Raw genomic sequence first — 18,268 nt, 5'->3', positions numbered from 1 at the left:
ATTGTATACTCTGCTCAGTATATAAGTAAAATATTTAATACTAGTCTAGAAATCCACTTAAGACCAACAGAGATGAGTCAGAATGTAATGTGATGAACTACTTGTTGTAATCTTACTTTATTATTTATTGAAGCTTCAGCATAAAGACCAACAGAGGGAAATGCTCTTCCTCCTCAAACTAAATTTAGTTAACACTGCAACAAAATTTTTAACCATAAAACAAGTAAATAAATAATAAATATTAAAAAAAAAAATTTATCCCTAACAAAAAATTTTTAAATATTCAATAGAAAAGTTTATTACTTGGGAGCCAGATTTTTATAAAAATTTTAATAACACAAAATTATACAAATATCACAATTATACACATAACACAAACAAAAATTCTAGTCTTTCATTTCTCCGTCTTCTTCTTCTTCATCTACTCCTCTAACATAAAGGACATTATTACATCTGATCAAAATCTCTCCAAGATTTCCAGTGCAACTTCCATCTACAAATTCTTCAGTGTTTGCAAGCTTAAAAAAAATTAGAAAGTTCCAGAATTTAGTGAAATTATAAGTCAGGCAATATTTTAGTGGCAAACCTTACTTTTAAGAAAGAGGAGACTAAAAAAATAATGCTTCTTATTGTAAAATGTTTGAAAGAATAGAGATAGATAATCTGGTGTATCAATTTTCTATGTGACCCAACCTAATTTGAAACATTTCATTGAGCACTTAACTAGTTTTGTATGCCATTCAAGTAAAATTGTTTTGGCTGAGAAGCCAACGGTGTCTTCATAGCTGCTTTTTAACTTATTCAAAACTATATCTAATGCCTCTGAGGCAATAGATATAATTCTGAGATCGCATAGGGAGTATGCTGAATAACTTCAGATCCCAGCAATGCAATTCTTGCCAATGTTTTTTTGATTCAACAACCACTGTTATCAACAAATTTACCTTCTTTTTTTTTTTTGTTTATGCTTTCCATTAGTCAATGTTACCAGTTGTCAATTTAACTCTAACATCAACTTCAGTGAAGTTGAACATCATTGTGTTGAAGCAACACTGCTGTACTGCCAGGCATTACTCACCTTTTCTATTTTTAATTTGTCCAGCATCTCAATGCACTGAATTAGATTTTGGTCCTTATTTCCAAAAATTTGGTGTGGATGGCAATTCGTAAAGTCCCAAACTCAACAACACTCAAATACATCCTTTCTGTATTCGTAATGGGAGAAAAGGTGAAAAACTTCCACTCTGATTTTTTTTTTTTTTTTTCCCACTTCTGAAAACCTCTGGGGGAAACACTGGCATATGTATTTCTATATCTTAACTGGGATAGGAAGTTTTTGATAGAAATACCTCAAACTGCAACAATATTTGATTTTTTTTTTGATTCAGCAACCACCATTATCAACAAATTTATCTGCTTTTTGTTTATGCTTTTCATTAGTCAATGTTACCAGTTGTCAATTTTAACTCTAACATCAACAGAATCACATCAGTGAATTTCAGCCAGTCTAACAATTTTGGCAGATAGAAACTCGATAACTGCATGTCATTTGAACGTGTTCAAAAATGCTTCCATTTAAAACAGTAACTTGTAAATGAGCAACCACAAAGAAGTGCTACTGTGCATATATTAATTAGAATCTATTATTAGCTACCTAGAAAACCTAGTTGGAACTTGCTAAGAGCCATTACTTTGTCAATCCTTGTGTATCAACTAAACAAATATTACACAGATTTTGGATGTAAAATATTCTGCATAGCAGTAAAATATTATTTTTTTTTTAATTAGAAAACAAATTAAACATGGTGTTTTTTTTTTTTTTTTTTTTTTTGATTTGGTAGTTGTTGGCGCATCGGCTTCTGTGGCTATATTGCACCTCCCAAGGTTTTTGAAGTACTTTGATCCAAGCCCGAGGCGGGAATCGAACCTGCGACCTTTGGGTTGCCGGGCAGGTACTTTACCCACTCACCTAGCCCGGTTGGCATTAAACATGGTACTGAGACAATTAAGCTGGTCAAATCATTGGGAATAATGCACAGTCCCAAGCCAGAGCCAGAAACTGTGCTGAAAGCCTACAAAATAATCAGGGTAACTTGAAAATTAATATTTAAATTAGCAAAGCAACAGCAGAACAAAATCAAGTGTATCTTGGTAGCACATGGATGGTAGCAATCAGCTGATCCATGAGAAGAATATGAAAATGCTGTTAATTAAACAACCATTAAATTCCATTAAAATTAATCAAGTTATTCTTATTTTACTCATTTGCTAAAAAAATATCAAAATGCTAGCAATTAGGATCAGTGCAGCTCTCAAGAATAACCTGTTGAATTTAGCAACAATTTTCATACATACAGGCAACTCTCGGTTTACAAACGAGTTCCGTTCCAAGACATTCGTTATGTGTACCTTGCATTCCTGAGCTTTTACTATACATATCGTATATGTTATCATTTAAAGCATTAAAACCATGTAGTAAACATTGAATGGTCTACACAATACGTTTTATTATAATGTATGTATGTGTTATGGTTTATCGTATACAATACATCCAGTAAAATAAAATAAGAATAAAAAAAACAAAATATCATACTTGTTAGTTTTAATTAAAAACATAAAGGGTTACAAAATAGAAATAACGAAAATGAGTACTAACATAATATACATACTGTACATACATATGTATTCAACTTTCACTTGTCAATATCTTCATCAGAGTTCAACATTCTATGTGGCATGGAAGGTAAACCAACATTTTTTTACTGGCTAGATTAGTTTTATTAACCAAGAACAGTTCAATGTAATTATCACATAATATTTTTCTGATAATTATTGTAATAAATACATTTTTTAAAAGTTTGGCATTTCATTTTATAAGGAACTCTAATATATCTAATATAATATATATTGAAGTCTTTAAGAAATTTTAAATGAATTGTAACGTTCGTTATAGCGAATGTTCATAAACTGAGAGTTGCCTGTATTATAAAAATGTTTTAATTTATATTTTGATTTAACTTTGACACAAAACAGCCTAGTCCATTTAATGTTTTTGCTAGTATTCTTCAGCCTCTCTGCCTTTACTTCACATCTCACATTCTCCAATATGGTTACTAATATTCTTAAGTTTATTAAATAATTTAATTTCTCTTTTTTCTTTGAGTTTTGAGTATGTTTGGTTTTAAGCAGTTATAATTTATTTTAATTTCTGTCTTTCTTTTCACATGTTAATAAGTTTATTCTGCATATTTTTATTATTAGGCTCATCGATTGGTTCCAATGGATTGACATCTCATCATTTAATTTGCAGAGATGTCAACCATGTTTCTCCAAATAAGTTTCCATTTTTAAGGCTTTGTAAACATCCATGTTTGCAAAGCATTAAAAATGATGTAAATAAATGCTTTTAAATATTATTTTCTTATTCTGACTTTAGAGTCAAACAGAAAAAATAAATTAAAATCAAAATTTTATTTTAAAAAAATGTAAAAAGTAGCAATTTTTTTTTCATTTTAATGAACGAATTTTATTTAATGATTTTTTCAAAAAAAAAAAAAAAAACCATTAAAAATATATGAATTCCAAAGAATTTCTTCAATTTTAGCTCATGTAAACTCATATCATCTCAAATCTTGTTGCAAGATTTGACCCTCCTACACTGATTTTTGAAATTATGATATACAAAACTAACACTATTACAGTAATCCACCCTTATCTGCAGTCAACCATGGTCCGAATATTAAATGGAAAATTCCAGAAATAAACAATTCATAAGTTTTAAATTGTGCACCATTCTGAGTAGCGTGATGAAATCTCGCACTGTCCCGCCTGGGACGTGAATCATCCCTTTGTCCAGCGTATCCACACTGTATACGCTACCCGCCCGTTAGTCATTTAGTAGCCGTCTCGGTTATCAGATCGACTGTCGTGGTATCGCAGTGCTTGTGTTCAAGTAACCCTTATTTTACTTAACAATGGCCCCAAAGTGCAAGAGTAGTGATGCTGGCAATTCGGATATACCAAAGAGAAGCCATAAAGTGCTTCCTTTAAGTGAAAAGGTGAAAGTTCTCAACTTAATAAGGAAAGAAACAAAAATTGTATGCTGAGGATGCTAAGATCTACGGTAAGAACAAATTTTCTATCTGTGAAATTGTGAAGAAGCAAAAAGAAATGTGCTAGTTTTGCTGTAGTACCTCAAACTGCAAAAGTTATGGCCACAGTGTGTGATAAGTGCTAAGTTTAGATGGAAAAGGCGTTAAATTTGTGGGTGGAAGACATGAACAGAAAATGTGTTCCAATTAATTTACAAAGAAAGCATTGAGCCTATACGAAGACGTCAGCAAGGGATGGTTACACAGATTCAGGAATAGGTTTGGACTGAAAAATATAAAAATTACTGGAGCTGCATCTGCCGATGAAGAAGCTGCTGCCACATTTCTGGCAGAGTTGAAGTTGATTAAGGAGAAAGGATACCATTCAAAGCAAGCCTTCAGTTGCGATGAAACTGGGCTCTTATGGAAGAAGATGCCCAATAGAACCTACATTCATAAAAGTGCAAAGTAGGCACCAGGGCATAAAACATAGAAGGACAGATTAACTCTGGTAGTATGTGGCAATGCTGCAGGGCATATGATAAAGCCAGGCATAGTGTACAAAGCAAAGAACCCACACACTCTCAAAAACAAAAATTATCTGCACGTGTTCTGGGAACATAATCAGAAAGCGTGGGTGACAGCCATCTTATGGAATGGTTCCGCCAATGCTTCATCCCAGAAGTGAAAAAAATATTTGGAAGAGGAAGGGTTGGAATTTAAAGTCCTATTAATAATAGACAATGCACCTGGCCATCCTGAATGTTTACTATGAAAATGAAAATGTTGAGGTTGTATTTTTACCTCCAAATACTGCTTCAGCCCCTTGACCAGGACATCGTTTGGTTTGTCAAAGCCACATACACCCACCTGATATTTGATCACATTCGATCAGAAATTGATGCAGATCCTAATCTGGACATAATGCAGTGCTGGAAATCATTCACTATTGCTGATGCAATAACATTCATCAAAGCTGCAATGGATGAATTAAAACCAGAAACTATAAATGCCTGCTGGAACAACTTATGGAGTGAAGTCGTGAATGATTTTAAAGGCTTCCCGGGGATTGATGGAGAAGTTAGGAAAATCATTCACACAGCAAGACAAGTTGTTGGAGAATGATTTGCTGAAATGCTTGATGAAGTGGAAGAACATATTGAAGGCCATCGAGAAGTGTTAACAAATGAGGAATTGGAAGAACTTGAGTCATCTACAGAGGAAGATGATGATGAAGAAACTGAAGCAGAACCAGCAATGTGGACATTACCAAAATTTGACAAGGTGTTTTGAATTGCACAGACATTAAAGGGCAAAATTATAGAATACGATCCTCAGATGGAATAGCATTAAAATCACCCATATGCTCACCGAAGGATGATCATATGGGTGCCTAATTTATAAATTAAACTTTTATCATATGTATAAATGTATAGGAAAAAACATAGTATATATAGGGTTCGGTACTATCTGTGGTTTCAGGAATCCACTGGTGGTCTTGTAACGTATCCCCTGCGGATAAGGGGGGTACTACTGTACTTGTAAACAATTAATATATGGCAGTAGTCCCTAAAGTCAAGATAATATATATATATATATAAAACACAGATGTGATTTGTTATGGCATTGAAACAACCTTCAAAATGTATATATACAATATACATTCATACTCCTTTGCACATGAAAAAAGGAAAGGTATATGCCGCCACTTCCTGACTTACATAAGGGTTGCGTTCCACAGAACTCTTTTACGAAAGTCGAAATTTCCCTAAATGCTTATACGGCACACAAGTATGCACGCTGAATTTGATTGAAGCAAAAAAAAAAAATGTTCAATGAACATGTAAATAGAATTATTTATTCAATTTTTTTATCTCATGTGCAGGTAAAATTATAAAAATTTCAAAATTATAAAATTACAAAAAGAGAGGAGACAGTCATAACATCAGCAAGTTTTATCTTTCGAGCATTGTTGCCAGAATTAATTCTCCAGCTGATAAGCATGCCGTGCCAGAATTAACTCTCCAGCTGATAAGCATGCCGTGCCAGAATTAACTCTCCAGCTGATAAGCATGCCGCTGTGGAGATTTAGAAAGGTTTTTTCCCAACACATCACAAAATTTCTCTGCAGCTGCAGAATCAGCACTGGCAACTTCACAGTATACTTTAATGTTTTGGAAACCAGCACAATGCTTGAACCTATTAAACCACCTGTTGCTTGCCACAAACTTAGCTTGGGGTTCACCTTACTTATCTTTAATATCTTCATAAATACGTCTTGCTTTTGCTTGAATGGCAATTGGACTCAGGGGCACTTGCTTCTGAATCTGATTTTCCATCCATATTATTAATAGCTTTTCCATCTTCGATATAGCACCTGAATGCTGTTTTGTGTTCACTGTTGATCTTCAATGAATTGATCCTTTAAGATGTTCTTTTATACACGCACTGTCCCTTAATAAAAATAGTATTCACTGTTAAAGCAGCAAAACCTAATATCCTTGCAATAGATGACAAACTTTGTCCTGCTTCGTACTTCTTAATTAATCATCTTAATTTCTAAATCAATTCTGTTTCGTTTCCTAGCACTGCCAGCACTTGCACTTTCCATTGGTCCCTTTCCCTTCACCATTGTAATAAGTAAATAGGAATGAAGAGAAGATTCTGAAAATTTATTTATGTTTTTTATACGATTGAAGATTTCAGCGAAGGGGAACTCATTTCACCATAATACTGTAAGGTAAAAACCCACAGAATTCCAGTTATTGGTATTATCTCAAATGCAATAAGATCGGAGTTTACTACTCATTTATAATAGATTGCACTAACAGAAAAGCCCAATAAACCAGAAAGTGCAAATTGGTTTTATTGTTTTATGGTAGTGACCTCCAGAAAGGTGTTTTAGAAAAATATCAAAAGGCATTCAAAATTGATTGTTATAATGCATCTTTTCACCTTTTTTGATCTTTTCTATGATGAAAGTGTAGTGCAATTTCCATTATAAAAATGACCTTTTAGAGAGATAAATAGCTTAGTTATATAGCGAAAATTTCAACTTCCAAGGTCTTGGAATGAATTACCAAAAACAAAACAATGTTATTGGGTTCACATTACGATATTTCCATTTATTCCTACGGGATGCAAATTACATTTCCACAATTTTTTTAAGTTTGCACCAGCTGGAAACAACTTACGTAAAGTCGAATATTACATAAGCCAATGAGTGCCTGTACATGGGAATATTCACAAAAGGGTCCAGGAAGCTTTCATTTAAATCCATCTTTATCATTCAGTGGGATATCCGTGGTCAAATAAAATTTGCATGCTTTACCTGTATTTACCTTTACCATGATTTCGATCATGGAGAGATCTTTCTGTTCCCACTGAGGACCGAGGTCAAGTACTCGACCTTATTTTCAATTTAGAGACAAATACTATTATCCCCAATACATTTAAAAACCTTAAACACTACCAAGACAGCTGTTTCAAAAAATGTTTTTAAGTGAATAAGTATTTTTGGTCAACTTTTTGAATTTTCCTTTGGACACACTAGCAGAAAGTTAAAGTTAATTAAGTAGTTCCTTAGCTTGCCCGTATATGGTACGTGCACCACACATTTTGATGTCTCAGCTTTGTTTTGAATGCAAATATTTGCTAAGCTATCTTAGCATTAGTTGATCAGCCCATAATAATATTAATTCAGAAGATGATTTTAGTGGAACTAGACAATTTTGTATCCTAAATCAAGTAATGAAAATTGTTTCAATCACACTGTGAATAGATGCTTCAAACATATTAGTCCTGTATTTCAAGTGGCAGTCATCTTATTTCAAGATGGATTTAAATAGAAGTACCCCATCAGGGCACCTCTTACCCCCTCCCCCAAAAACATTATAAATCTGTTTAGATCAGAGGTAAACAAATGAGTTATACATAGCTGATGCATAAATCAAATGAGGACCATCATGTTTCAAAAAAAAAAAAAAAAAAGATAGATAAATTCTGTGTGATAAACTTTTGTTTCAATCACAGCATATATAGAAATTCTATTAGGGCAGTGACACAGACACATACATGAGAAGTGCAGGGGGGGGGACTGTTAAGTGGTTAAGAAATAAAAGGTTTTTGTATACTCACTAATTCTGATATTCTTCATTTGTAAATATGTTCACAAAACATGTATATATGAACTCTTTCCCTCCCTCCCAGCATGAAGTCTCAATGAATCTGTTGTCTTTGGCATGCATATAAATAAAAGTACAGTAAACCCCCGCTATTCGCGGGGGGTTACGTTCCTGAGAAATGCCGCGAATACAGAGTTATGGCTCCCATAGTAATAAAGGAGTTCCGTTCCAAAGTATGAAATATATAAGAAAAACTGGTCTAAAATTTTTTCTATGTATGTATTATATGCATCTTCATAATATGACTATGTACATAGTCATATTATGAAGCAAGCATATGGCATCGAAATGAAAATAAGAAACAATTTAATATTAAATGTAATATTTATTAGAAATTTCAAACAGATCTTTCAAACCAGCGCCTTTGCTAGCTAAAAAAACTTATCCCACCAGTGCTATCACCAGTTTCACTAAGTGTTGATAAAGGAGTTTTGCCTTTTCACGAATGATGAGTGAACTTAACGGAATTTTATTTTGAGTTTGGTCTTCTATCTACAGATTTAAAGCCTCTTCCGTTTTTTCTAATTTAACATCACGAGTTACAGAGCAAATTTTTGAAGCAATTAGCGCATTTTCACGGACACTACGGCGGATTTTTTCTTCCGATTTCTAGATTGATCGTACCGTTGACTCACTGATTTTATAATGTTTTGCCACTGAGGAGACACTTTCACCATTAGAAATTTTGTCTAATAACTCAATTTTATTCGCTAATGTCATCACCTTTTTTGATCTTTTCACATTTCCCTTGTTATTCGTAGCCATATTTTTCTATGGGTTAGAAAGAATAAAGTCACTCTCTTCCGTTAACACACTCGAAAAAGTCTGTTTTACACTGCAAAACGGTATATTTATCACTTTTGTAAGCATATCAATTTATAAATTGATTCAATTTATAAGCATATAAATTAAAAGCAAACAATGAAACCTTCCATGACAAGTGCATAACACATACTAAACAAGGAGTAGCGAGAAACATCCACGCCGGGATTTTGTCACCCCTCTCCCCCCACCCACTGAGCGCTGTTTTGACTGGGAAAGAATTTTAGCCACGCCCATGTTTTTTTATGGCAGAAAATGTTCACGGCGCTTTAAAATTCGCATTTTTTTAGGTTTCAATTTATATTAAATCAGTGACCGCGAATAGCGGGGGTTTACTTTATATTTCGGGTGTTTTGGCATTGCCTGAGAAGGGAAAGAGTTGGTTCCCTGGAAGTTTGTAGGCAAAATCCTGATTATGTAGACACTCTTCCATTACATAAACATTGCTACACATCTGGAACAGCAGATTTGAACCTTTTCAAAATTTCAGACTTATTTAGAATATTCTTAGGAACTTATATATTAATTTCACACCAATAAGTTAATTCGTTCCTCCTCTTCCAAAAAACAAACTGCTACACAAATCTGACTTTATGGCTACATATTATAGTAGTTTCAGTATGCACTTGAGTACAGTATAAAAGTTTTTAAAATCTCAGTTATGCTATTAGATGATAATATATAACTGAAATGCATACATTACTAACTTGTTTACTTTCATATTCCAACAGTGGTGTTTGTTTCGTTCTGCATTATAAGGTAATTTCCAGCAAATTACCATACAATTATCATCTTATTACTTCTATTATTATCTTAAGACCTTCTGTCAGGTCAGTGATTGATAACAACGATTCAATCAATGGCCAAATCTCTGCCCAAATTGTGTAATTAGTCTTGACTGAAATTTTTGAGAATTTCTACAGTCCCCAATGGGATTCAAACCCAGACCATGTCAAAGGAGTGCAAAATACACCAAACTATCAGGGAAGATGATACAAAAATGACACTAAAGACCGTGATATTAACAAAAATTTCCATAATGATAAGAAAGCAAATAAAGTGATGAAAAAATTCTGTACACTGGATGTGCAAAAGTTAGAAATGTTACAATATAAGTTAGTCAATGATCTCTCTGGGCAGAATATATTATGCAAAAAAGGATGGGTGGAACAGGAGCAGGGTATGTCTGACAGGGGCAAAAGTTGATGATGTTGTAGGGCAGATATCTTTTAAGGGCACAAAAGGTGATATTGTTATATATGTTGGCACTAATGACCTTAAGAGTAAGAGATCTGCATTTTTACTTAACAAGTACAGGTAAATGCTGGAAAAAAAGTGACGAGTTAGGGTTAAATTTGAAAGTGTCTGCAATTCTGCCCAGACACGATAGGAGGGAGTATATGATGAGAGCCTTGCCAATCGATTCGGCCCTGGAGAGATTGTGCAAAGCTCACAGGGTAGAATTTTTTTCAGCGTGGTCGGTGCTTGCTAACAGGAGAGACTGCTTCTACAGGGATGGGATACATTTAAATAGAAAAGGTACAATAATATTTGCTGATGCTATCAAGGCAGTGTTAGGTGGGTTGGAAAACTGCTAGATTGGAGGGGATTCATAGACTAAAAGATTAACGGTAGCCACAGACAGAGACAAAAGTGATTCTTGCACTGCTTTTGTTTTAATGAGCAGCAGCCTAGAGAGCAAGTTGCTGGGAACTTCAAGAGCTGCTGGTAGTCATCATGGAACAAGTAAATACATGGGCTGTGTTAGGGTAATTAAGGGTAAGAACAAGTGCATATATACTTGCACATACACTAATGCTAGAAGTATAGTAAATAAAACTGATGAATTTGAAGTGCTGATCAAGATATCAAAGGCATATATTGTAGGGATATCAGAGACATGATGTCACACAGATATAAGCAGTGCAAAATTAGAATTTAGGAAGTACAATATGTACAGAAAGGATAGACAGGGTAGGAAGGGAAGAGTGGTTATGCTGTTAGTTAAGAAACACATAAAATCTAAGGAAGTGCATCCAGTTGACATGGGCGAACAGTACAACGTTGAGTCTGTTTGGTGTGACACTGGGAAAGGGAAAATGAGGAGTATGTTATAGGCTTAATGACTCTGATGAGTATAATGAACAGCTGTGCAGAGAAATAGAATGGGCCAGTAAATCAGAATGTCTTGTAATGGGGGATTTTAACTTTCCAGATATTGACTGGAACTTGTGGGTTGGTCACTTGTTTTCTACAGCAAAATGTTCGAGAGGCAACCAGCGGGAGTAATACACTTGATCTGATTATCAGCAGTGATTATTCATGCATTTTTCATTGTTTATTGACCACTAGGTGGCAATGAACAGTGTACTGATGTGGGATTTCTTTAAGATGTAACTACCATCAAGGGTAAAGGGAAGGGTTTTTGTTTTCGTAAAGGTGACTACAGTGGTCTCAGACAGTTTTTAAATTTTATAGAGACATCAACTGATGATGTTACCAATGGTGAATTCTAAATGGGAAGCCTTCAGGAACTTAATCTTGGAGGCTACTAGGCTTTTCATGCCAACTAAGAAATACTGTTCAAGGCTCAGGCCGAAACGGACGTCGAATGAATTAATGAGGCTCATGGCCGAAAAGAAAAATGCATGAGATGCATATAAATTATCAGGCGACACAGAAGCCTACAACAGATATAAGCTAGTCTGTAATCAAGTCACAAAGGAGATTAGACAGGAGAAAGCAGATTACTTTGGCAAAGGACGCAAAGAAAAACAGCAAAGAGTGCTTTATTTATGTAAACTTTCGAAGGAATGGGAGGAATCCGCTTGGTCCACTTAACATAGATGGTTCAATTATTGACGATCCTGCTCAAGTAGCTGATAAACTGAATGAGCGTTTTGCATCTACATTCACATGAGGAGTTATTCAAGGAGGGAATGCCAGAAGTTTATCAAATTCTAAGGAGATAAGTGATTTTGTAATAACTGAGAGCAAAGTGGAGGAGAAATCGTTGAAGTTAAACATAAAAAGGCACCTGGGGTAGATGGAAACTACCCACTTATAATGAAGGAGGCAGCAAAGGAAGTAAGCAAACCCTTAGCTGTAATTATGACAGCTTCCTTGGACTCATGGGAGGTCCCCCCCCCCATGGACTGGAGATGCACAAATGTGACCCCAATTCACAAAGGGGATCAAAGGGTGACACAAGTAATTACAGAAGTTAAAATTATTTTAACTTCTGTTCCAGGGAAATTAAGGGAGGCACAAGTTAAAGAAACACTGCAGGATCATCTAGACAAGCCTACAGTTATAGTGCAGACAGCATGGGTTTGTTAAGGGGAAGTCTTGTCTGACCAATTTGATTGGATACTACAATGAGGTCACAAAGGAATGGATGCAAAAAATAATTTTGATATCATATACTTAGATTTCAGGAAAGCTTTCAATAATGTTGCATATAGGTAACTACTGTACAAATTTCAGCAGTATGGCATTAAGGCCAAGTTGCTGTGGATAAAGGGATGGTTGAGTGAGAGACGGCAGAGAGTGGTAATAAATGGACACTGCTGTACATGGACTAATGTTATTAGTGGAGTCCCCCGGGGTTTGGTACTGGGCCCATTGTTGTTTTGTGTTTTTAATCAATGATATCAATGAAGGTATATCAGGCTTAATGTCCAAGTTTGCAGATGATACAAAGGTTGGCAGGGTTGTTAATGACAGTAAAGACAGTATGGTACTGCAACAAGATCTAGAAAAGTTAGGCAGATGGGCTGAGAAGTGGAAACTGAAGTTTAACATTGACAAATACAAAGTACTCCATATGGGTAGCAGCAACCCAAGAGAAATGTACCAACTGTGTGGTACTACACTCAGGGAGGTGGAGAATGAAAGAGACCTGGGGGGTAATTGTGCAGTCAGATATGAAAGATATGAAGTTGTGTGAGCAGTGCAGATGGGCTGCCAGAGCAGGTCATGGTGTTTTGTCAATGACATACAGGAATTTTTCTAGCAGAGACAAGGAGGTGATTATCCCTTTGTATAAAGCAATGGTCAGGCCACACCTTGAGTACTGTATACAAGTCTGGAGGCCTCATTTTAGAAGGATGTAGAGTTGTTAGAACGAGTACAGAGAAGTGCAACAAGATTGGTGAGAGGAACAAAGGGGTGTGCTTCTGAAGAAAGGCTTAAGTTCTGCAAGTTGCAGAATCTGGAGGTTAGGCACCTGCAAGGTGATCTGATCAAGGTGTATAAGGCTTCGAACGGTTAGAGCAGGCTCAATGCTGATGGGATACTTCAGCTTGCTCAGATTAAGAACCTGAGGGGGCATAGATTTAAATTGAGGAAAGACAGTTGTAGAATAGATGTGCGGAAGTTTGCCTTTAGTCAGTGGGTAGTTGATTGCTGGAACAGACTTCCATCTATTGTGGAAGTTGATAGCTTAAATAAATTTAAGGCTGAACTAGACAAACATCATTTGGAGTGACCGGATGGATGAAATGGGAAGGATTTTTTTTTTTTTTGGCTGATGCTGTATAAGCTTGCTTTCTTGTGCATCATATGCCTCATCTAATGGTAATGCTTTCTCACTCTCACTAAAAATGAGACATTGCTAATGCAGCCTGTTTCTTGACTTACTGGTTCCTGCAATATATGAAGCTAGAATTTCAAAATCCCTGTTTTACTAGAACCACTGCTTAAATTTGACTATAGTTACTTGATGAATTTTGATGAGTGATAAAGTGGCAGATATGATAGTTTACCATATTTTCTGAGAAATGGCTAGGTATGTCAAGATAGAGCAAAACAATTTTCCATTCTTACCTTTCTAGTGAACAAAAGAATGTACTCCTCTTGTTAGATGGGATCATTTAACAAAGTCTAGTTTAAATAAACTCAGTCTCATCCTTCCAAGCATACAATGATAAGAGGTGCCATTACCTTCTCCTTATGATCCAAGCATTTATGATGTCAATAGCATAGTTTCAACCTTCCTTTCTAAAACTTCATACAACAACCTCAAATAATATCAGACATCTTGTAGCCAATAGATGTTTCAAACTATTCAAGAATAAGCTGCCTTGTACTTTAATGTTATCAAGTTGCATGAGGTAAGGCAATATGCAATTTTCAAGTTTTCTTTCACCATTGCCGAGTTTTAACATGTCAATAAAATTCTGCATCTTTCCAAGTTTGGAACACACTGAATCTTCTTGAGAAAAGTGACACATAAAATGAGAAGTGTCACTATCTAAATTCATGGACAACCATTCCAGCTAAGAAGAAAAGTGACATAAAAACAAACAAATGCTTTAAAATGGACATATTTTAATTTATACAGATTTAATTTTTTCCAGCCAATACTTCTCCTAAAAAATAACCAATGATGTAAATAGAAACTAAAAACAATGCTAGGATAATAAAATTCATGCTGAAATCATTCTAACATGCATTGAAATCTAATTTTTTTTAAAAATTAACTGACCATGGAGAATTTGTCAGTTGCATATCATAGGTGCTGTTCACACTGCCACCTAAGTTGGTCAACTCTTGTGAGCAGCGTGTTTACATGTTGGACAAAGTGAAGCTTTGGATCAAACATGATCCACAGGTCTGTGTGACTTGGAACAAGTAGAATGGATGCTCCATCCAGGGTTGGCAGTTTATTGTTTGGTGTTGTTTTAATGAAAGGAACAAGGTTTCAGATGTCTCTAGATTGATGCATAGACCAAAATATTTGAGGTAGATGAGTATTGATGAAAGGTGGAAGGTTGTACTTCTGTGACTTGGTGGAAACATGATTTGCTTTATCTGTATAAGAATTTTTACGTTGTTAGCATAAGCCAAGGTAGCATAAGTGTTAGCATAAGCCACTGGATAACCAGTGGAGCAACGAGGAGGCCTGACAGCATAGCCCCTTGTGGATAGTAAATCAGCATTTGATATCATGATGCTGCTCCTATCTGGTAGTGGTTCCCTAGGAGAGGCGGAACTACTACTGGATAAGTGAGGCATCATGGTATCAAATCCTGACTCAATGTCTGAGAAAGTGACTGCCAGTTCTGTTTTCAAATTCTATGAGGATTCTGTCAGTGGCTACTAGAAGGTTGTCCACTGTCGGTCTGTTTGGGAGTACATAGTGGATTTGTGTGGAGGGGAACAATATCAGCCTGGTCAAGACCAGTAGTATTTTTTCCTAGCAACTTCAACAGAATTGATGAGTGAGATTGATCTTGGTATTAGCCCGATAAGGTATTCCTTACATTGATAGGGAAGTGGCAGCTGGAAAGCACTGAGTTCAAAATAAAAAAATAGAGCATGTGAGATGTACAACTCGGGCTCTTAACTGAAAATTGTGGGGTGCTACCAAGTTGGGTGTTGTGGTTCTAGTACTGATTTTATTGCAGTGATCACCTGTTGTCTTAATATTGTTATGGTTGTCAATGAATCAAAGTTGGCATCAAACACTGCTAGGAAGGGCTGTTTTAACTAGTCAGCTAGTGTGACAAACTTTGTAATGTAATCAAGCCAGAACTGTGGATTAAGGTGTAGTGTGAAACCTGAAGGGGTATCTTTACATGGCACACTAACTTTCTATGCCATTTGTTTAGAAGCAATAAATACCAAGGCAGTTTACGGTAAAGGGAAAGTTCATTTTTCTGTGAGAATTAAGATCAATGAATTTACTAGACACTTTAAATTCTAATGGCCACAAAAAACACAAGAGAGGATGAAAAATCCTATTTTTCATAATAGTTGCCATGCTTTGCCATACATCTTGAAGGTATACACTTATATTCACATTTATTTGTGTATACATGAGAGTAAACAGGGAAATAAACATTTTGCTGTGAATTATTAAAATTTTTCCTTACATGTTTTAATTCCATCGATCTCCCCCCATCTATTTTCATATGTCCTCCCACAAAACCAGAATAACTATCAAAAAGAAAATTCTCTGCATGAGAACTATTCTTTAATAACTAACTTACCTGAAGATTCATATACCCATCTACAGAAACTAAGTATCCTTTATATTCCATACCCCATTTTAGCTTCACTACAACTGGTTTGCCAGTCAGACTATTTAGGAAGGGCTTTGGATTTAATGGAAGTGTCTAAAGAATGTTAATGAAGAAAAATCAACAGGTACATTTATTCTATATACACAATAGACAAAAGTGATTACATGGTTTGATTAAAAATTAAAATTAAAAAAAAAATTACAGTTATCTAGAGAGCTGTAATAATAAAAACATACCTTCAAGGAGTGTGATAGGGTGGTAAATATAACTGCTTTTGTAACTCAGTATTTTATATACATACTTTATAAATGCTGCATGTTCATATACAGTATCATCTATTTACATATCTGTTGTTTGCCACTGCATGGTAGAAAACAGATGTTTTATGTATCATACTTCTCATATTAGCATTAGCAAAGGCACACGATGCAAGAAAGCAAGCTTATATAGCATCAGCCAAAAAAAAAAACCCTTATTTCACCCATCCACTCGCTCCAAATGTTTGTCAAGTTCTGCCTTGAATCTATTTAAACTATCAACTTCTACGACAGATTGAAGTTTGTTCCACCATCAACCACTCGCTGGCTAAAGGCAAACTTCCACACATCTATTCTACATTTCCTTTAAGTATATCATTGCAATTCAATAAGAAAATTAAACATTCACAATGTAAACCACTATTTCTGTATGTGAGCATATACAAGGTCTTTCATAGTATTTCTTGATACAGTTTAATGCATGAAACCAAAAAAACAGAAAACAATCTTATGTGTTCTTTAAAATGGTATTTCCACATAGGTGTTAACTGTTTGTTGGAGATAATACACAAGATAAAAAATGCAGGAATAAATGTATTAAAACAAATCAGAGATTTCATAAACTCACAAATAATATTGGTTTGCTTTACCATAATAAACTTATTTCAAAATATTTTAAAAAACAAATTAAAAGCATTTAAATCTGAATAAAAGCTAATGCTAAAAATTAAAAAATGTGTCACCACAAGTTAATAACAAAAAATTAGATTACAGTGTGCAGGCTGGAGTCCATGAGTATCATGCACATTGATACAATTGATAGAAGGATAAGTTACAATTGTATCTTAGCATTAATAGAGCATTAATAATCTCCTTTAATATAACTGGATATGATGCAAAAAAACAAGCTTATGCAGCATCAGACAAAAAAAAAAAACTTCCCCTTCACCCCTCCATTCGTTCGAAATACCTGTCCAGCTGAGCCTTAAATTTATTTAGGCTATCAACTTCCACAACAAGGGATGGAAGTCTGTTCCACCAACCAACCAACCGTTGGCTAAAGGCGAACTTCCACACATCTATCCTACATCTGTCTTTTCTCAATCTGAATTTATATGCCCTCTCAAATGATTATTCTGAACAAGAGAAAAATTCCATCAGCATTGAGCATGCCCATTCAAGACTTTACACACCTCAATCAGATCACCTCACAGGTGCCTAGTCTCCAGACTGAACCCTGAGGGACTCCACAAATAATATTAGTCCACGGTGAGCAGTGTCCATTGATTACCACTCTCTGTCTTCTCCCACTCAACCATCCCATTATTCATAGCAGTAATTTGCCTCCAATGCCACACTGCACCAATTTGTGCAGCAGTCTTCCATGTGCAACAGTATCAAAAGCCTTTCTAAGATCCAAATATATGATATCAAAGTTATTCCCTGCGCCCAGTTCCTTTGTGACCACATCATAGTATCCAATCAAACTGGTCAGGCAAGACTTTCCCTTAACAAATCCATGCTGTGTCCGAGCTATAACTGAAGTCTCGTCTACATGATCCTGCAGTGCTTCTTTAACCAGTGCCTCCATTAATTTTCCTGGAACAGAAGTTAAACTAACAGGTCTATAATTACTTGTGTTGCCCTTTGATCCTCCTTTGTGAATTGGGGCCACATTTGCACATCTCTAATCCATGGGTACCTCCCCTGAGTCAAAGAAGCTCTCATAATTATGGCTAAGGGTTTTCTTACTTCCTTTGCTGCCTCCTTTAATATAACTGGATAGATCTCGTCCACCCAGGGTGCCTTTTTTATGTTTATCTTGAACAATTTCTCCTCCACTTTCCTCTCAGTTATTACAAAATCATCCAGCTCACTGCCAGAGT

General features: G+C 35.3%; 1 protein-coding gene across 1 annotated transcript in view; it reads right to left on the bottom strand.

The window, feature by feature from the left end:
* Window positions 1-311: 311 nt before the first annotated feature.
* The window catches only part of SmF (small ribonucleoprotein particle protein SmF), a 33,346-nt gene continuing 15,389 nt past the window's right edge, over window positions 312-18,268 (bottom strand). Inside the window, exons 2-3 of the mRNA XM_090380609.1 lie at window positions 16,093-16,218; window positions 312-518 (exon numbers count right to left, since the gene is read on the bottom strand). Of these exons, the coding sequence (XP_090236735.1) occupies window positions 387-518; window positions 16,093-16,218 (258 nt within the window). The 3' untranslated portion in view covers window positions 312-386. The remainder of the gene's footprint in view (window positions 519-16,092; window positions 16,219-18,268) is intronic.

The sequence above is a fragment of the Mastigoproctus giganteus genome, chromosome 9 (assembly GCF_048544385.1).
Source record: "Mastigoproctus giganteus isolate SK-2022 chromosome 9, ASM4854438v1, whole genome shotgun sequence".
Taxonomy (NCBI): domain Eukaryota; kingdom Metazoa; phylum Arthropoda; class Arachnida; order Uropygi; family Thelyphonidae; genus Mastigoproctus; species Mastigoproctus giganteus.
This window is presented reverse-complemented; position numbering and strand designations above follow the sequence as displayed.